At 36.2% G+C, this 18,772-nt stretch overlaps 1 protein-coding gene and 2 pseudogenes across 2 annotated transcripts; 2 read left to right on the top strand and 1 right to left on the bottom strand.

Moving 5' to 3' along the window:
* The first annotated feature begins 335 nt into the window (after positions 1-335).
* On the top strand, positions 336-8,774 carry LOC143532440 (caffeoyl-CoA O-methyltransferase-like; annotated as a pseudogene). The gene is made up of 4 exons (XR_013135170.1): positions 336-530; positions 645-701; positions 8,081-8,300; positions 8,387-8,774. The product of XR_013135170.1 is annotated as a caffeoyl-CoA O-methyltransferase-like (transcript).
* A 3,875-nt stretch (positions 8,775-12,649) lies between these two features.
* LOC143532458 (tRNA nucleotidyltransferase cca2-like) lies at positions 12,650-14,418 on the top strand (annotated as a pseudogene).
* A 221-nt stretch (positions 14,419-14,639) lies between these two features.
* On the bottom strand, positions 14,640-16,329 carry LOC143532441 (sm-like protein LSM36B). The gene is made up of 3 exons (XM_077027481.1): positions 16,119-16,329; positions 14,910-15,023; positions 14,640-14,828 (listed from the first exon to the last, which is right to left on the bottom strand). Exons 1-3 carry the CDS (start codon positions 16,249-16,251, stop codon positions 14,782-14,784), a joined length of 294 nt encoding a protein of 97 aa, XP_076883596.1. The 5' UTR covers positions 16,252-16,329; the 3' UTR covers positions 14,640-14,781.
* Positions 16,330-18,772: the final 2,443 nt, after the last annotated feature.

The following is an 18,772-nucleotide window of genomic DNA, read 5'->3' on the forward strand; positions in this document are numbered from 1 at the left end:
GTATCTTTAGTTTTTCTGTAGATTAATATTCTTATTATGATCATTTGATTTTATTTTAGCAGCGGTTAGAATACTATCTTCATTAGCACAGAATAAAAACAAGCAAGCTTACCAACTCCTCAATGATATATCCTATATATTGTCAACTATGGTTGGCCAAGTCGTAATTCAACTCAAACCAACACCACCCTCACCAACCTATCACCTTCCTGACCTTAATCCTTCATCAACTCCCAACCCTTAACCTTCGCTATAAAGTCTGGTGCACCCCGGTCATTACTTCTCAGGTTAATTATTCACAAACCCATCAATATTCACTAATTTTCACACACACACACACACACATTCAGTTATTAATCAATTATAATGGCAGCCATCGAAGAAACTCAACCCGCAAAACACCAAGAAGTTGGGCACAAGAGTCTCCTTCAAAGCGATGCTCTTTACCAATACATTCTCGAAACCAGTGTTTACCCAAGAGAACCACAACCTATGAAAGAGCTACGTGAAGTCACTGCCAAACACCCTTGGTGTATATATATATATATATATATATATATAATAATTCACTTATATCTTAATTATAATGGTTTTCTAAATGTACTTCGACTAATGATCACGTACGTGTGAATTAATATATATAGGAATCTAATGACGACATCTGCCGACGAAGGACAGTTTCTAAATCTTCTACTGAAGCTCATTAATGTTGGAGAATCAATTAAATTTACAACTTTTATTAGAAGTCGTGACTTGAAAACTTGAATACGGAAAATCGGATGTCAACGTCGTGATGGGTTTTGTTGTACGTGATACAAAGAATTATATCAAGAATATTATATATATTATATTGTGATAATATATAATGAATTCGGAAGGAAGGCATTGCTCCTTTTTCTTAAACTCAACCTCTCAACTTCTTATTCTTATTATTATAATGAAAACATAAAAGGTATTTATAAACCTAACAAACACAATTTGATTAAAACTAGGAAACTAATAAAAGATAAACTTAAACTTTCAAATAAATAAAACTTAAATAATAAAATATTTTTAATCTCCTCCTTATCCTCCCCATGAGATCAACCTAGCCACCCCTCGGTTTTATCTTTAACGAATCGGGATTATAATTATCATTCACCCCCTTAATCTTGATTCGTTCCTTTTAGATCTTCAATCCCGAGCAATTTCCTCATCTTTTCAAACTTCAACTTCGGTAGTGCTTTTGTAAGAATATCCGCCTTTTGTTTCTCTCCACTAATGTGCTCAACTTGAACTTCACCACGTTCAATACATTCACGAATGAAGTGAAATCTAATATTAATATGCTTACTTCTTTCATGAAACACCGGATTCTTCATCAGATCAATAGCTGATCTATTATCCACATATAAAGTCACCACCTTTTCTTCATGCCCGGTCAACTCGCTTAACAATCCCCTTAACCATATAGCTTGACAAGCCGCGGTTGCAGCTGCCATGTACTCAGATTCACATGATGACAAGGCTACGGTTTGTTGTTTTTGTGAGAGCCATGAGATCAATGCACCACCATAATAAAATGCCATTCCGGTGGTACCTCGTCCATCCGTTTGATCCATACCATAACTACTATCACAAAAAACAACCAACTCTCTACTACCGCATCTATACGTTAAACCATATCCACTTGTGCCTTGTACGTATCTTAATATATACTTTAGAATCTGCATATGGGATTGTTTCGGGTCTTGCATGAACCTACTAGCAACTCCAACTGAGTAACTCAAATCGGGCCTCGTGTGTATCAAATACCTTAAGCTACCGATTATCCTTCGATATTCGGTTGCATCAACGGGTTCTCCATCTTCATCTTTCGTCACTTGCAACCGATGTTCCATAGGAAATGGAGTCGGGTTGCACTCGCTTAAACCTACATTCATTAAAATTTTATTAGCATAAGCTTCTTGTTTCAACTTTATCTCATGCTTCTTTTGGGTTACTTCAATGCCCAAATAATAAGATAACATTCCGAGATCTTGCATCTCGAACTCATTCTTCATTTGACTTTTTAATTTCTCAATCTCGGCTTGACTCGAACCAGTCACGATAAGATCATCGACATATACACCAACAATGAGAATGTCGGTTCTCGTATTCAGCTTGTACACCGCCGGTTCCCTTGGACATCGAATAAAATCCAAACCTTTCAACGTCTTGTCGAGTTTTTCGTTCCAAGCTCGTGGGGCTTGGCGAAGACCGTATAAAGCCTTTCGTAACTTATAAACCATACCGTGTTTCCCGAGAACTTCAAATCCACCAGGTTGTTTCATGTACACTTCTTCCATCAACTCGCCATTTAAGAACGCCGATTTAACGTCCAAATGGTAAACGAACCAACCATAATTCGCTGCAATTGCTAAAATCAAACGTACGGTTTCCATTTTCGCCACCGAGGCAAAAACCTCATCAAAGTCTACCCCGTGCTCTTGCACGTACCCCTTCGCTACTAGTCGTGCTTTGTACTTTGTTATTGACCCGTCTGCATCACGTTTGGTTTTAAACACCCACTTCAAACCAATCGCCTTGTGACCCGCTGGTAGGTTACATAAGTCTCACATATTGTTTTGTTCAATTGAGACTAATTCAGATCTCATTGTTTCTCGCCATTTCTTTGAATTCTTTGCCTCTTCAAAGGTAGATGGCTCTTCATCTAGGAGAAAACATTCTCCTTCACTCAACATTACATAATCTTCATATATTTTCGGTGGGACCGATTGACGACCAGTTCTTCGCAGCTCAGGTTCGGGTTTTTTTCCGGTTGGTCTTCAAATTCAGGCATGTTAAGGTTTGTTGGGTCTTCGTTTTCAACTGGAATTTCTTGTTGAACTTCTTCTTGGACATGCTCGATTATAAATTCAACCCATTCAGGTCCGGTTCCGACTTGAAACGAGACGGTATGTCGAGACCAGTCAAACTTTTGACTTTCTTCGAAACGAACATCCCGGATCACATAAATACGCTTTTGAGCCGGGTCGTACAATCTATAAGCTTTTGATCCCGGTTCGATTCCGAGATGTACAACCTCCATACTCCGATCATATAACTTTTGAAGGTTGACGGTGGGTATCTTCATGTACGTTAAACACCCAAACACTCGTAAGTGTGTTATGTTGGGCTTTCGGCCCATCAAGGCTTCGTAGGGAGTTACCGTCTTCAATGATTTAGTTGGTACCCGATTCAATACGTAAACCTAGTGTCTCACCGTTTCTCCCCATAAATTTTGTGGAAGGTCCATAGCTTTCATCATACTTTTTGTTGCATTTAGGACCGTTCGGTTTCGCCTTTCGACTATACCGTTTTGTTGAGGAGAGTAAGGAGTCGTAAACATTCTTTTTATTCCTTCTTGATCACAATATTTGGTGAAAAGTTTGTTGAGAAACTCGTCACCTCGATCACTTCTTAGAGCTTTAACTTTTAATGAATGCTCTAATTCCACTTCCTGTTTAAACTTTTTGAAAATACCCAAAGTATCATTCTTATTTTTAGTGGTATAAACCCACATGTATCTTGTATGATCATCTACAAGAAGCATAAAATACCGGTTTCCTCCTAAGGTAGGAGGCGAGATTGGTCCACATAAATCGGTGTGAACCAACTCGAATGGTCTCGTGGCACGGAACATGGTGGCTTTAGGAAACGGGTTTCTACTATGTTTGCCTAGCATACATGCATTGCAAACATGCTCACCATGTAAAGTTTCAATATCACCACGTACTATATTTTTAGACTTCATATTAGTTAATGTTTCAAAACTAACATGACCAAGTCTAGCGTGCCATAGCCATCCTTGGTCTTTAGCGGAAGCTAAAAGACATACCGGGCTTCCGATTCTAAGCTCGATCTTATAAAGACGGTTTGGACTTCTCGGAACTCTCATTAGCAAGCGATCTCCTTCCTCGTATAACCACAAGTGGTCTTTTTCTATCCAAACCTTACACCCTTCTTCGGTTAACTGACCGATGCTCAATATGTTGCTACATAAGTCGGGTATGTAATAAACATCATTCATAACCCGCTGCTCACCATTCTTGCAATCGAAAATAATGGAACCTCTCCCTTTAATATTCACTTTGGAACCATCTCCAAATTTCACCAAACCGCTCACTCGATAATCAATTTGGACAAAGTGGGCTTCACATCCGGTCATGTGATTAGACGCCCCATTATCTAAATACCAAATTGAATCGCTTACCGAGTCGTTTGCGTAACGGATTGGATGAACTTTCTCTTCGTTTAACATAACTTGATCTTTATCAACTTCAACTGAGGCCATCATAAGAGTTGGCGGCTTAGCCTCGGCTTGGTTAAGATTCGCTTCTTGAGTCGGTGGGCTCGGACGTTCCCACGCAAAGTGACCCAAAACATTGCAATTATAACACCAAACACCGCTTTTATCTCTACCATGATTTTGATTATTATTATTATTACCTTGATTGCCATCTCTGCCTTGGTTGTTCGTGTTCGGTTGGTTACCGTCTCTTCGGTTATCATTGCTTTGATTAAACCGACCCCTTCCTCTACTCGAACCTTGACCACAGCCTCTTCCACGGCCCCGTTGGTCATAACCCGAGGAGCCACGACCCCGAGCAGAATGTTTCCGGTCATGATCGGTGTCCTTTTGTAACATCCTAAAATTTATAATGTTGAATAACGGAAGTTATGTTTAGTGATTTCGCGTAATTAATTAAGGTCGGGTAAGGAGCGGACCATGGACTTGGATTAATTGAGATGGGTTAAATGAGAATGGGATCTAAGGGATATAAATATCCCCTAAACCCAAAATATCTTCATTTCCATCTTATCCTTTCACACTTCCAAAACACACACACACACCACACACTACAACCGCCGGCCGGCCGGAAGAGAGAGAGGCGGCAGATCCGAGGGAGAGAGAGAGAGATTAGTTGTGATCACGAGTGAACAAGACCCAAACAAGCTCAAAAAGGTATGATTCTTGATCTTTGAAGTTTAAAGATCCGAGCTTTTAGTGTATAAACGACCGAAAATGGTCGGGAAGCGTAGTGGGTGATGTTGGACCGTAACAAGGGTGTTAAAATCGCTCGGAATGTTGGACAGAAACCGAAACAGCGGCTATCTGGGCAACTTCGCCCTCATCTGGGCAACTTCGCCTTCAAAGCGATGAACTTCGCCTGCAAGCCAAGTTCGCCTGATGAACTTCGCCTGCAAGCTATGTTCGCCTGATAGCAACTTCGCTGTAAAGCTAAGTTCGCCTAACTGGCAACTTCGCTTGAAGCTAAGTTCGCCTGATGGCAACTTCGCTGTAAAGCTAAGTTCGCCTGATAACTTCGCCTAGAGCTAAGTTCGCCTGAGGTTTAACTTCGCCTAAAGCCAAGTTCGCCTGATAACTTCGCCTAAAGCTAAGTTCGCCTAAGGTTTAACTTCGGTTAAAGTCAAGTTCGATTAGAAAATAAATTAAAAATCTAATGAAAAATGTGTTAAGACAGTTAATGGAAATAAAATTTTTCCAAGCTGACCTGGCAGCTCGACCCCAGCCAGGGGCTCTGCCCCTTGGACCCTGCTAGGGGCTGCCGCCCCTAGACCCCGCTGCCAGGGGCGCTGCCCCCGGACCGCCGTTCGTTGTGGGTCATATAAAGATAGAAATACATTATGAGAAGTGATAGTTAATTGATACGTATACTTGTTATACAGTCAGCCGTGCACAACTGAAGAAAGGGATTACGATTAACGGTGAACGTAACCGTGTTCAGGTGAGTTTCTAGCCCCATTTATGTGTTACGTTTTCGGGGCTGTGTGCATACTCAATATGTTTGTTAATACACTTATCCTAAGAGATAAGTGTATGCCTTATGTGGATAATGTGAAATGTATGAATGATTGCTTGATGGTACGTGAACGATCTTCGGATATTGCACGTACTGTCAGGTTGTAACGCTATGTATAAGGTAAGTATGTTATGTATGTTTATGTGTATGAACATGATAGAGATAATAGAAGAAATAAATGATAATGTATGGTTGTATGGTTACGAAAAGGGTACCGAGCCCTAATAATACTCGAGGTATGATGTATGGTTGTATGGTTACGAAAAGGGTACCGAGCCCTACTAATACTCGAGGTATGATGTATGGTTGTATGGTAACGAAGAGGGAATCGAACCCTACTAATATTCGAGAACTAGGGAACCGAACCCTACTAATATTCGAGGAAAGAGGGTACCGAGCCCTAATAATACTCGAGGAAAGAGGGTACCGAGCCCTAATAATACTCGAGGAAAGAGGGTACCGAGCCCTAATAATACTCGAGGAAAGAGGGTACCGAGCCCTAATAATACTCGAGGAAAGAGGGTACCGAGCCCTAATAATACTCGAGGAATGTAGGGCGTAATGCTCTTTATAACGTAAGATATGAAAGTAAGTTAATACAAAAGAAAGTAAGAAAGTATGAAAGTAATAAAGTATGAAAGTATAAAAGTATGAATGAAAGAATATAATTTTATGTGTATGGTATGATTATGTGATTAACTAGAACTCACTCAGCGTAGCTGACTTTTAGTATGCACGCAGGTGAGTAGATTGAGGCAACTTGCTTGAGGAGACACGTGGCACTGAACAAGAGTCTGGCATCTGAAGACTTATGATGTTTTAATTTTAATGTTTTAATGTGAAAGACAAAGGATGTTTTGAGACAAGTTATGAAATATTGTAATGTTTTATGAAAGTTTTATATTCCGCGTAAATGTTTTAATTAACTCTGATATTTAGAACTGTGTTTATGAGTAAATCCAACACGAAAGTAGGGTTACCGGTAACGGGGCCTTACACCTTTTTTCCTTGATTATCGTTTTTGGCATACAATAATTTTCCCATCTCGGCCAATGCTTCCTTGCCTTTGATTCTCTCTTCAAAAGCTTTTAACCTTGCTATACAATCTTCAAACACCATAGTGTTAAGATCGGCCCACTGTTCGATAGTTGCTACAATAGCAATAAAACGGTCCGGAATGCTATCGAGCAGTTTTTTTACGAGTTCATGTTCTTCCATCGGACTACCCAAACTATCAAATTGTGAGGCGTATTCCGTTACCTTCCCGGCAAAGTCTTCAACGGATTATTTTTCTCCCATCTTCAATTGATTAAAATATCGCTTCAACGAACGTAAGCGAGCTTGTTGCACTCGATCAGCACCGAGAAATCTAACCCGTAGTGATTCCCAAATCTCTTGAGCATCACAGGTTCTTGCAACTTGCATCAACACATTTTCCGGTAAGGCTTAAAAAATAATAGCCCTAGCCACCTTGTTCTTTCTCTTGTCTAGGGCTTCTCCGGACACCACCTCCCATAATCCTTGAGCATCAAGGATCGATTCCATGATTACAACCCACGTGTTGTAGTTTGTTTTTGTTAACTTCGAACACTGCAACGAAGTTGAACTTTGTTCCCTTGCTTGCACAACTTGGTTCGCACCCGGTACCGCGTCTCCCATAGTCACCGTCTTCTTTGTTGATTGATCGGAAAACGTGAACCGTACTCCTTACGGCTGAATTGTTTCCCGTCAGTCGGATGTGGTTATTCGCCCCACACCGCTCTTTCCCAAAGATCGTAGATCGCCTACGCTCTGATACCAATTGTTGGAGAATCAATTAAATTTACAACTTTTATTAGAAGTCGTGACTTGAAAACTTGAATACGGAAAATCGGATGTCAACGTCGTGATGGGTTTTGTTGTACGTGATACAAAGAATTATATCAAGAATATTATATATATATATTATATTGTGATAATATATAATGAATTCGGAAGGAAGGCACTGCTCCTTTTTCTTAAACTCAACCTCTCAACTTCTTATTCTTATTATTATAATGAAAACATAAAAGGTATTTATAAACCTAACAAACACAATTTGACTAAAACTAGGAAACTAATAAAAGATAAACTTAAACTTTCAAATAAATAAAACTTATATAATAAAATATTTTTAATCTACTCCTTATCCTCCCCATGAGATCAACCTAGCCACCCATCGGTTTTATCTTTAACGAATCGGGATTATAATTATCAATTAACGCTAAGAACACAATGGAGATCGGTGTTTACACCGGTTACTCTCTTCTTTCCACCGCCCTTGCTCTCCTAGATGATGGCAAGATTTTGGCGTTGGACATAAACCGTGAAAACTACGAAATTGGCCTCCCGATTATTGAGAAAGCCGGCGTTGCTCACAAGATTGATTTTAGAGAAGCACCTGCTCTTCCGCTTCTTGACCAAATGGTTGATGATGTAAGTGCTCGTTAATTAACTACCATCAATCATGATCTATATATTTTTTCTTAAATATAGTGTTAATATCGCTTTCGATTGACCAGGTAAAATTTCATGGATCTTTTGACTTTATATTCGTGGATGCTGATAAAGACAACTATCTTAACTACCACAAAAGGTTAATTGATCTTGTCAAGGTTGGGGGAGTGATTGGGTACGATAACACCCTTTGGAACGGGTCTTTGGTGGCACCACCAGATGCATCGCTTAGGAAGTATGTCAGGTATTACAGAGATTACGTACTAGAGCTTAACAAAGCTTTGGCTGCTGATACAAGAGTCGAGATTTGTCAACTTCCGGTGGGTGATGGAATAACTTAGTGTCGCCGTGTATGCTAATCGCAACCCATGTACCAACTGAACGTGAAGTTGATTTGTCAACTATTCTATTCCATGTTTCATTCTTCTAAATGTTGTAAAAGAAGCACAGCTGAAGTGTCTTTCCAATATATAACAATTTTAATTGTTGTTTGCTTATTTTGAAATCTAAAATGTCTTATATGTGTATATTTAAACAAGTCTGCCATTTTTACTTAAGTTGTATGTGTTTTTCCTGACTATAACTTCTTATTTATTTTTATGATTGAATTGAAATGGGTTACAAACCTAATAAACCGTATTAAAAATGGATGGCGGCGCAACTTGTTGCTCGTTTTTCTTCTGTTTCGATGTAATCACTGTTTTTCAAATAAATAAATAGTGATCTTTATAAACGTGGTTTAATGGACTGATTTTCGGCCGCCTAAGAAAATGCATCATAGATTGAAATATCATAGTATTAGAGATTGATTTTCAGTTAGGGTAAAAATGTATTGGCTGGGGACCGAATTGACGTGGTAACGACGAACAACTTGAGGACTAACTTTATATGTACCGGAGACCATCGGCGGATTTAAAGGGGAGTCAGGAGGGTCCCTTGACCCTCCGGCCGGCCAAATTAACCATAAACACGACTACCGGAATACTCAACCGGAAAAAATTAAATTACAGCCGGATCCTCTCCGATTTAAGTTATAAAAGAAATATTGAGTTACTAAATTTAAAGGTTTTCGTGTTGATGACTATGGTCGTATGGTCCGGCGAAGTGTTTCTGTGGCCAGTGACGTAAATAAAAATGGAGAAGAAAGACCACCGTACAAAAACCTATTATATATTATTATTATTATTATTATTATTATATGTTTAACTTTGGCTGCATATAGTACTTCCCAATTGGTCAAACACTCAACTTATGAGTTTTAGACTTTTAGTTTAGTTTTTTTATTGATTGCTGCATATATTTAATAAATTAATAGCATATCAAGTTCTTTTATATGTTGAGTTTTCATTAGATTATTATTTTTAATACTTTATATAACAGTTTAAGATTTATTATTTTAGTTTGTCATAAACTTATATTTTTTTAATACAATTCTTATATGTGTAACATTTCTTACAATTTATAGTTTAGTAAAACAAATAACCAATCGTGTTCCGGTAAAAATTCTCAATATCGTATTCGCCTAGAAGAAAAATCCTTTAAATGCTAAGAAATGATAAAAAAAAGTTAAGAAAGAAGTTGGTTAATGAAAGATGAAATTATTGATGACTCGATCTTTGCATAAACAATTTATTAAATCATCCGATTATTATTTAAGATGAAGTAAAGAAACGACACGAAAAAGCCCTTGTCAACCGAATTGTCAATTTTTTTCCTAAACATAAATATGCGGAAATTTTTGCAAGTGTCGAGACTAAAGCATTTTTACAATAGTTTCAAATTACGGGACCTTGAAGGTTATAATTTTCAACTTCTAGTTACAATAAGTAGCGTACACTAACAAATTAAGAATCCAAAACAATACTGTCACGACCCCTAACTAAAAATTTCTAGTTCCGCCACTAGCGGAGAGTGAATGTTAGCCTCATTGGTGTCATGCAATGGAGATTGATATCTTTGGTTATTAACATCATAATCTAAGACTAAATATTTGTAATTGGGTAGATACACAGAAAATTGGCATCCGATAACAATTGGGTTCTATACTTCTATTACATGGTTTCATGCTTTTTTGAAGACTATTACAAGATCGTATCTCACTTGCAAAGAAATTTAAGAGTATGTTTGATATGAAGTAAGAATAATGAAGGAATGAAATGAACAATTAAATGAAATGGATAATGAAATAAAATGCATCATTATTATTTCATTGTTCTTTTTGTTAACCTCTATGAGTGTGTTATTTTTATAGGCAAGAAAAAGACAAAGAAAAGAAATACAAATGACAGAGATACTTTTGCCTCAAAATAAATAAAATTTACCAAAATAAAAAACGGTAATGGCGGTGGTAACGGCGTTGACGGTGGTGGCGGCGACGTTTGTGGTGGTAGCGGTGGTTGTGTTGATGATGGCAGCAGTGGTGGCAACAACAATGACGATGGTGGTGGTTGTGGCGGCTTTCACAATGTCAGTTAAGTGGCGGTGTTGAGGAAATATGGTGAAATGGGAAATTAAATGGAAAAAAAAAGAAAAAACATGGGGAATTAAATGGTTTTGATGGAATTAATTTTTTTATTATTAATTTTTTTTGTAATAGGTGATTTCATTTCATCGATTAACTAAACACCAATTTTTTCATTAATTTCACTTGTAATTTATGCGTATCAAATACTACATTAGGAAACTAGATTTAAAACTCGTGTGATGCACAGAATGCAATGTTGTAAAAGTAGGATTACAAGGCCGAGTACTCTCCAAGTACTCGGTACAAGGTATGTCGCCGATGCGAGTTTCTGTAAATCCGCCTAGTTACTAAGAATCGGTCAAATGTGGTCAACCTCAGCCATAACCACATCTTATCGGTGAACTTGGACCGATTTTGACTCAAAAAAATAAAACATAATTCGTATTTCAATAATATTAACGAACAAATATCATTTTTTTTAATTAATGATTAGTAACTTTTAGAATATGTTATTATTTAAAAATTTATTTCTTTTTTGTATATTAATATTCACCTATTTGTTATAAATATTAGTAAAATTTTGATATTTGACACATATATAATATACAAAAATTAATTTCCTTTATATTTAATATGTCCGAGTACTCCCCGAGTACTCTCCGAGTACTCCGAGTACACCCAACTCCTCAGTCGGCCGCTTAGGGTCCGCCTAGCGACTTTTGCAATCTTGACAGAATGTTTAAAAGAAATACAATTAAGCTATAGAAATTAAATCGATTATTTTTCTTAATATATATATATATATATATATTATCAAATTAAATTGTTTTATAAGTTCAAATTATATTTTCTAATATGTGGTGCATTCTCACGTGATTTTTTATATTCACGAAAAAGATATGCTTAGTGGTTTTATAAGTTATAATTATTATTTTTTAATGGAATAAAGAATTCTAACAATATATGATATGATGTTTCTTTATGAATTACATAAAAAAGGACATTATATATAAAAATTAACATGAATAAAACATGCTATTGTATCACAGTTTCGAAAGAGATTGATAAAAACTTCATGGATCAATGCAGCCTGAATGAATATGTGAGAATAAATTGTTATTTGGTCGTAATTTATTCTTGCCTTTATCGTCTTAGGCCTATATGTATCGTTCATTAAATTTTACCACAGACATATCCTACATTCAAAAGTGTATATAAATTGATTTAATAAAAAATGTAGATCTGAGTTCATTAAAGATGTAAATATTTTGATTATATTGACATAAATAACAATATATTTTAATCCTTATAATTTAAACAATTAATTATTTGTTTAAAGGATGAATTGGTATATTTTGTTTACACTTAAATATTTCTTTTATTAAAATATATAACAGTTTGACCAGAAAAGTTAGACTATGAATGAATCTATAAGTAACACATGTCCCATTTAATTAGAATACTGATTTGGAAAAAAAAATGGTGTTAAGTTCCTTAAAAAAAACTAGCAAGATTAAAATCATTCCCAACCCGTTCTCCATTCTCATATTTATAATTACATTAAAAACATATATATATTTTTCTCATGTTTAATTAAATAATAATTTTTTATATCTTTATTATTACATTTTATATCATTTCTACTCACACCCAACTTTAACAAATATTAAAAAGTAAATTCGGGATCAAACTTTCTTCAAATTTACAAAATAATAACTTTTTTCTCTTTTTCACCCGTCTTATCATATAATTCACAAAAATCCACTCGGTTCAATTTACATTTTTTGCTTAATTAAGTTTGCAAACAGATAATCTGTAATATTCTTAGCTCTTTCATGTATTCAACCTCTTTCTTTCTTGCACAGTTAGTGTTTTTATGCAATCTTCATTTATACAAATTGTCAACCGAATTGGATATAGTGTTTATTCCCTTTTTAGTCCTTTATCACTGCCAATAAGGTGTTGATTAAACCTAGGATTTATGCTTATATTGCTTTAGTTCAATACAATACAATGATTATGTCTCAACTAGGATGGTCTTGCAGATCTTCTTTCACAACATCCATTAATGGATGGACTTTTATTCCATCTTTCAAAACCGCTCTCAGTTTTATGAACCCAAGATTCATCCTTTTAAAACCAATGTCAAGTGTTAAGGCTAGTAAAAGTATTAATTTAACAGATAAAGAGAAGCAAATATTCGATCAACTGGTTCGGGTTCTTCATCATTATAGTCTTGAAACTCAACTTCGGGTTGTGGGTGGGTGGTTCAGAGACAAGCTGTTAGGAAAAGAATGTTATGATATCGATATTGCGCTTGATAATATGACGGGTAAAGAGTTTTGTGAAAAGGTGAACGGTTATTTGTCGTCCACAGGTGGGAAACTGCAAGGAATTGGTGTTATACAAAGCAAACCGGATCAATCAAAGCATCTGGAAACCGCAAGGATGCGTCTTTTTGATGTGTGGATTGATTTTGTTAACTTAAGATCAGAATATTACACTGAAAAGAGCAGAATTGGTGCGATGGAGTTTGGTTCTGCAGAACAGGACGCGTATAGAAGGGATTTAACTATTAATAGCTTGTTTTACAATATTAATACGTGCTCGGTTGAAGATTTCATGGGTAGGGGACTTGATGATTTGAAATCTCGAAAGATTGTGACGCCTTTACCTCCAAAACAAACGTTTTTAGATGACCCTTTGAGAGTTCTTAGAGCAATTCGGTTTAGTGCCGTGTTTGACTTTGGAATGGTCAAAGAGGTTAAACTTGCAGCTGCTGATGCTGATGTGAAATCAGCCATTGCTGATAAAATCAGCAGAGAAAGAATTGGGAATGAGATTGACCTTATGTTAAGTGGGAAGGAACCCGTGAAAGCTATAGATTGTGTATCTGAATTAGGGTTATTTTGGGTTGTATTCACTCTGTCTCCAAATCTTGAGCCTGAAAAGATTTGTATTGGTTATATTAATGCAGCATGGAGACTTATGAACGCATTAGGGGGCTGTACATTCAGTGATGAACAAAGGAGACTGTACTTGTATGCAGCATTATTCCTTCCACTTAGAAAGACTTCAACTGTGAAGCACATTTTCAAAAACGCCCTGAAACGCAAAGCTAGTGATGCTGAAAATGTCATAAAGTTGCATAATACGGTTGAGAAGTTGTTGTCTTTGATTCCTTACATGATTTCAAGTGAAGGTATGAAAGCTGTTGAGGTTGATTGGAAATCGGATATGATTGATGTTCCTGATTCGTTGAGATTAAAAATTTTCGCGGGTCTGATTCTTAGGGAAATTAAAGACTTTTGGCGGGCTGCATTGATGCTAACGGTACTTACAGACAAAGGACATACAGTCAAGACTATTGTGGATAAAGTAGCAGTGTTTAAAAAGGTTTGAGGAAGAGATCTTGAAACTTGGTTTAGAGAAAGTGTGGGAGGTTGAACCTTTGATTAATGGGAGGGATATTATGAAGCTTTTGGAGCTTATAAATGGAGGTCCAGTTGTTAGTGAATGGCAACAGAAACTGATACAATGGCTGCTTGCTTACCCTTCTGGTAATGTACAGGAATGTATTGATTGGATGATGATGCAAACACAGTTAAATTGTTAAAAGGATCCTACAAGATGAAGACACTATTGGACTTTTGGTTATGAACACTAGATGAAATCTTTGAATAGTTTTGACCAGAAACAACATATGTGCTTTTGGTAGCATCGTATTCACGATTGTAGAAATTTACTACATTATTAACTTAAGGTATAGTTAAGTTAATCTATTAGTTACAAAATGTTATGGAGAGCATGTTTGTTAATTTATCAGGTATGAACTTTAAAGGTGTGGAAAAAAATAACTAGAAAGCAACTGTTTGATATTACATTCCCCAAACTTGATCACAAATAATAAACGTAGTTAAAAGTTGCAGCAATATGACATAGTATCTAAAATTGAAAAGCACATGGGTGGGTCTCTTTCTGGAGTCAACAATTGAACTAGGCACCTTCTGCAAGGGTACTCTTGGTTGTACTGATGTAAAGAACTGCAAATACATTAAGTCATATAAAAAAAATTTTCAAAATGTTAAACCGATTTTTGTAACCAAAAAATTCCCAAAACTTACCATTGTTTCCTCGAATGAATGCATCGCCATATTTGTTTTTTAGTTGTCCATTAACATATTCTTCAGTTTGCTCCATTGCTATGTTCATGTATCCATCCAAGCAAGCCAAGATACCTGCAAAATTATTAACTTTTTGTTACTTGGTTCACAAACGCAAATCCAAGTATCTAACACTTGCTTCACACAATCAGAGGAAAATCTCATTTCTTTATTACATTTATTCATAAATAAGGTGGCCGTGTGCTAAAAAGTGTCAATCGAGCCGCTTTATTAAACTTTAAGCTCAAGTGAAGAATAATACACACTTAAGCTAACACCTAATTAAAACACAAAAATGAGTACTATTAACATTTAGATATTGTATAACTTTGATATAACTACATTCTTTGGTGTAAAGGAAAAGGGTGTTCAATCATGTATAAAGGAAAAGGATGCCCAATGCTATCGTTCGAGATGCATGAATAGATGATACCTTAATTATGCTACTTTAACTAATCAAAGTAGCAGGCAACCATAATCTTGGATGTTAAAACACTGAACAACATGATAAATATAAAATATACATCAGCCAATTTAACATTTATCCTGATATGCGTTTTCAAATAACAACTATTTGCTCTAATGTTTGATCCTCATCAGTATAATATCCCTTGAAGCTTGAGCCTTTTTTCAAGACACATCTTCAGATACTTTGACAGCAAGTGTCACATGTAAGTTCATTTTAAAACCAGTTGCACACTTAGGGATAGCTATTGAACCCCGAAACTATTGAGAAAACCCGAAACACGAAGCAGTGGGGTATACCCAACGTGCATTTTTGACTAACTAACAAGTTTGCCTGAAACACACTGGTGTAATTACCCGACAAGTTTTGGACTGAGTTTGGGACAAGATTTTATAATCGAGTACGGGGTCGGGATTACCTAAACCTGTCTCAAACCCGACCCATTGCCATCACTATGCACACTTGCTCTGCTCGTAAAGAAGCCAAGTTACAATCTTGAAATAACATGGAAGATTAACAAAATGTGAAGCCTATGAATAGGCAAATAATATTTACATTAAATACAGAAGCTTCAATCAGTCTAATTGTAATAATAATAATAATAATATTTTAGGGTTCACTATTACGACTTGAGAAACACTATCAAACATAAACATAAGAAAAGAAGAAAAGGGCTAATAATAATTAATTGAGAAAAGACGAACCTCGATAGTCAACTCCAGAGTTCAATTTGACAACAACAGGTCTGCCGCGAATGGATTTGAGGAAATCGGAAGGTGTTTTGGTAGTGGATGAGGCTTTCTCCTTTGTTACGCTTACAGCTTCTGCTCCACTCATGATTGAATTGAATTGCAGTTATTATGGATTCAGATCAGTGGAGATGACAATAACTGAATGCCAACGACTGACTGAATGAAGGATTTTAGGGTTTTAATGATAAAAAGAGAAACAAAGGGGGCACTAGGGAATTATAAAATTTTAAAAGCCCAAGATTTACCATGTCATTTACCAAAATTTTAAACCAAGCTCGAGTCTGAGCTCAACTAAAACACGGCTTGCTTTGTTTTCATTCAAGAGCGTTTGAGATTTGGCTCGAGTTGTTTCAAGCTTTATTTTTCTAATTTGAGTGTTTGGAAGTAGTTTTTCAAGCTCAGATTCAATTTGTTTGTTATTTCTTAATTAATTTATGAACGCTTGCGTAACGAGGCCCTTGCGTAAATATAAACATTGTGATTTTCCCAAAACACCACTAAAGCATGGTAGAGCAAATTTTACATCAAACCTACAAGCCATATTAGTCGCGTTTGCAATTTTACCAATGTATTCATAAAAGATGTTTAAGAGAAATTTACCAATGTATTTTTTCCATCAACCAAAAATAAGATAAATCATTATTTTGTCGTTACAATTTGCTGGTGAGGATGACTATCAATAATTCGATGCCATTAAAGTAGACCTGATATCCCATGGGTTTGGTTGCTGGTGAGGATGACTATCAATAATTCGATGCCATTAAAGTAGACCTGATATCCCATGGGTTTGGGCCTTGGGGTACTATATTAACCAATGAATATGACTGTCGTAAAAGTCCTTGTAGTGTGAGGTTGCAAATTAATTTTCAACCAATTGTTTTCTGCTTGACGAAGCGTCACCTTTTTTAATGTCGGTTTCGTGTTTCGAATTCATTTTAACAGATGTTTAAGTTGTGTAATATTACTTTCAGATTAAAGTGTTTCATAGACACATAAAATCAATAATCGAATAAAAGAAAAAAAAAATACAAATAACTAGAAGTTTTTTCTTTTAACAAAATATGAAACAACGTGTCTTAAGCAATACATATGATTCATTGATATGAATGGGAACAGGAGGGGTTTATCATTGCACCTCTTAAGAATGAGTATAAATGTTTGCGAATATGTTGTCGCTAACCGTCAAGGCCGGCCTTGGGGGGGGGGGGAGGGCGGGGTGGTCGACGGCCACAGGCCCCGACACCCCGCTAGGCCCGAATTCTTTTTTATTATAAAAAATTATATGTATTTTTATTAAATACACCATGTATATTTAATGTTTAAACTCAATTACATAACCACTAGTTTGGTCTAGTGGCAAATGCTATTACTTACAACTAGTGTTGCAAAAATCCCGACTAGTCACCGATTAATCCCCGATTAATCGCTAGTCCCCACTACACTGATTAATTTCGGGCTAGTCGGCCAATTAATCGGTTAACGGACAAATCCGGCCAAAATCGACGATTTTCGGCGAGATTCCGACCACAATCAGGGGTTTCCGGTGAGATTTCGACCCAAATTAACTATTTTCGGCGAGATTGCAGCAAAAACTAGTGGTTTCCAGCGAGATTCCAGCCAATTTCCGGCCAAAATATGTTTGTGTATGTATAAAAATGAAAATTACATATAAAAATGTGTACGTGTATGTATAAAACTGAAAAATATACATTAAAGTCCGATCCGATTAATCCCGATTAATCTCGAGTAATCCCGATTAATCGCTAGTCCCCACCCCACCGCCCGACTACCGACTAACGATTTTTGCAACACTGCTTACAACCAAAAGGTTATGGGTTCTAGTCTCATTTGAGACATTTTTTATCCTATTTTTATACAAAAGTTTTTTACACAACCCAAATTATAAAGAAGTAACTCATACAAAAATTAAATTGTTTAAACCAAACAAATACTTATTTTATTTAAGGCCCGAAAATATTTTGCCTTTGGCCCTAAACTTTTTTTACTTTCTCGAAGCCAGGCCTGCTAACCGTGACCAAAGCTTACATTGCCACAACCCATGGAAAGCTTATTTGCGAATAAATTGAGATTGCCATTTAGTCCTCGCCAATGTTTTGAAAATCGAAACGGCCGGTCAGACAAGTTCAACCGAGAATGGGGCATGAAGCTGGTTCGGCACGATGTGTTTAAATCATTTTTAATTGAGCCAGCTAGTTCAGAGCGTTTTAACGGTGGTCAGACCAAAACATATGTGTATTTTAATGTTGCTTTCAAGGTTTGAACTTAATACACTACCCTTATGGATGTTAAAAACCTTACCAACTTCCCTAGGATATAGTAGTTGTAAATGTTTTCCAGTGCTTTAAAGTCTTCTATTTGTTTTTCTTACATTCATTTCTTTTCTTTGTTTCTTAAATATTAGTAAAATAACAACCTAGTTTTATTAAACTTTTAATTTAATAGCATTCGAAGTTTATGTAATATTTGATTTTTTTGCTTAGAATTATATATGATGTTACCCATTTCTAAAATCCGGTCTGACCTGTGACCCAATAAGACGGTCCGGTTGATGTCTGATCCTGTTCTAACAACAATATTGGTCCTCA

Source organism: Bidens hawaiensis, unplaced genomic scaffold (assembly GCF_021521415.1).
Source record: "Bidens hawaiensis isolate Kalapana, Puna unplaced genomic scaffold, B.hawaiensis_p1.1 tig00009445_1, whole genome shotgun sequence".
Taxonomy (NCBI): Eukaryota; Viridiplantae; Streptophyta; class Magnoliopsida; order Asterales; family Asteraceae; genus Bidens; species Bidens hawaiensis.

Excerpts from the sequence above, each read along its gene's own strand:
- LOC143532441 (XM_077027481.1), bottom strand. The coding sequence starts at position 16,251 with ATGAGTGGAGCAGAAGCTGTAAGCGTAACAAAGGAGAAAGCCTCATCC. Across the intron at positions 15,024-16,118 it reads CTCTGGAGTTGACTATCGAG|GTATCTTGGCTTGCTTGGAT; the intron begins GTTCGTCTTTTC and ends ATAATTTTGCAG. Across the intron at positions 14,829-14,909 it reads ATTCATTCGAGGAAACAATG|TTCTTTACATCAGTACAACC; the intron begins GTAAGTTTTGGG and ends ATGTATTTGCAG.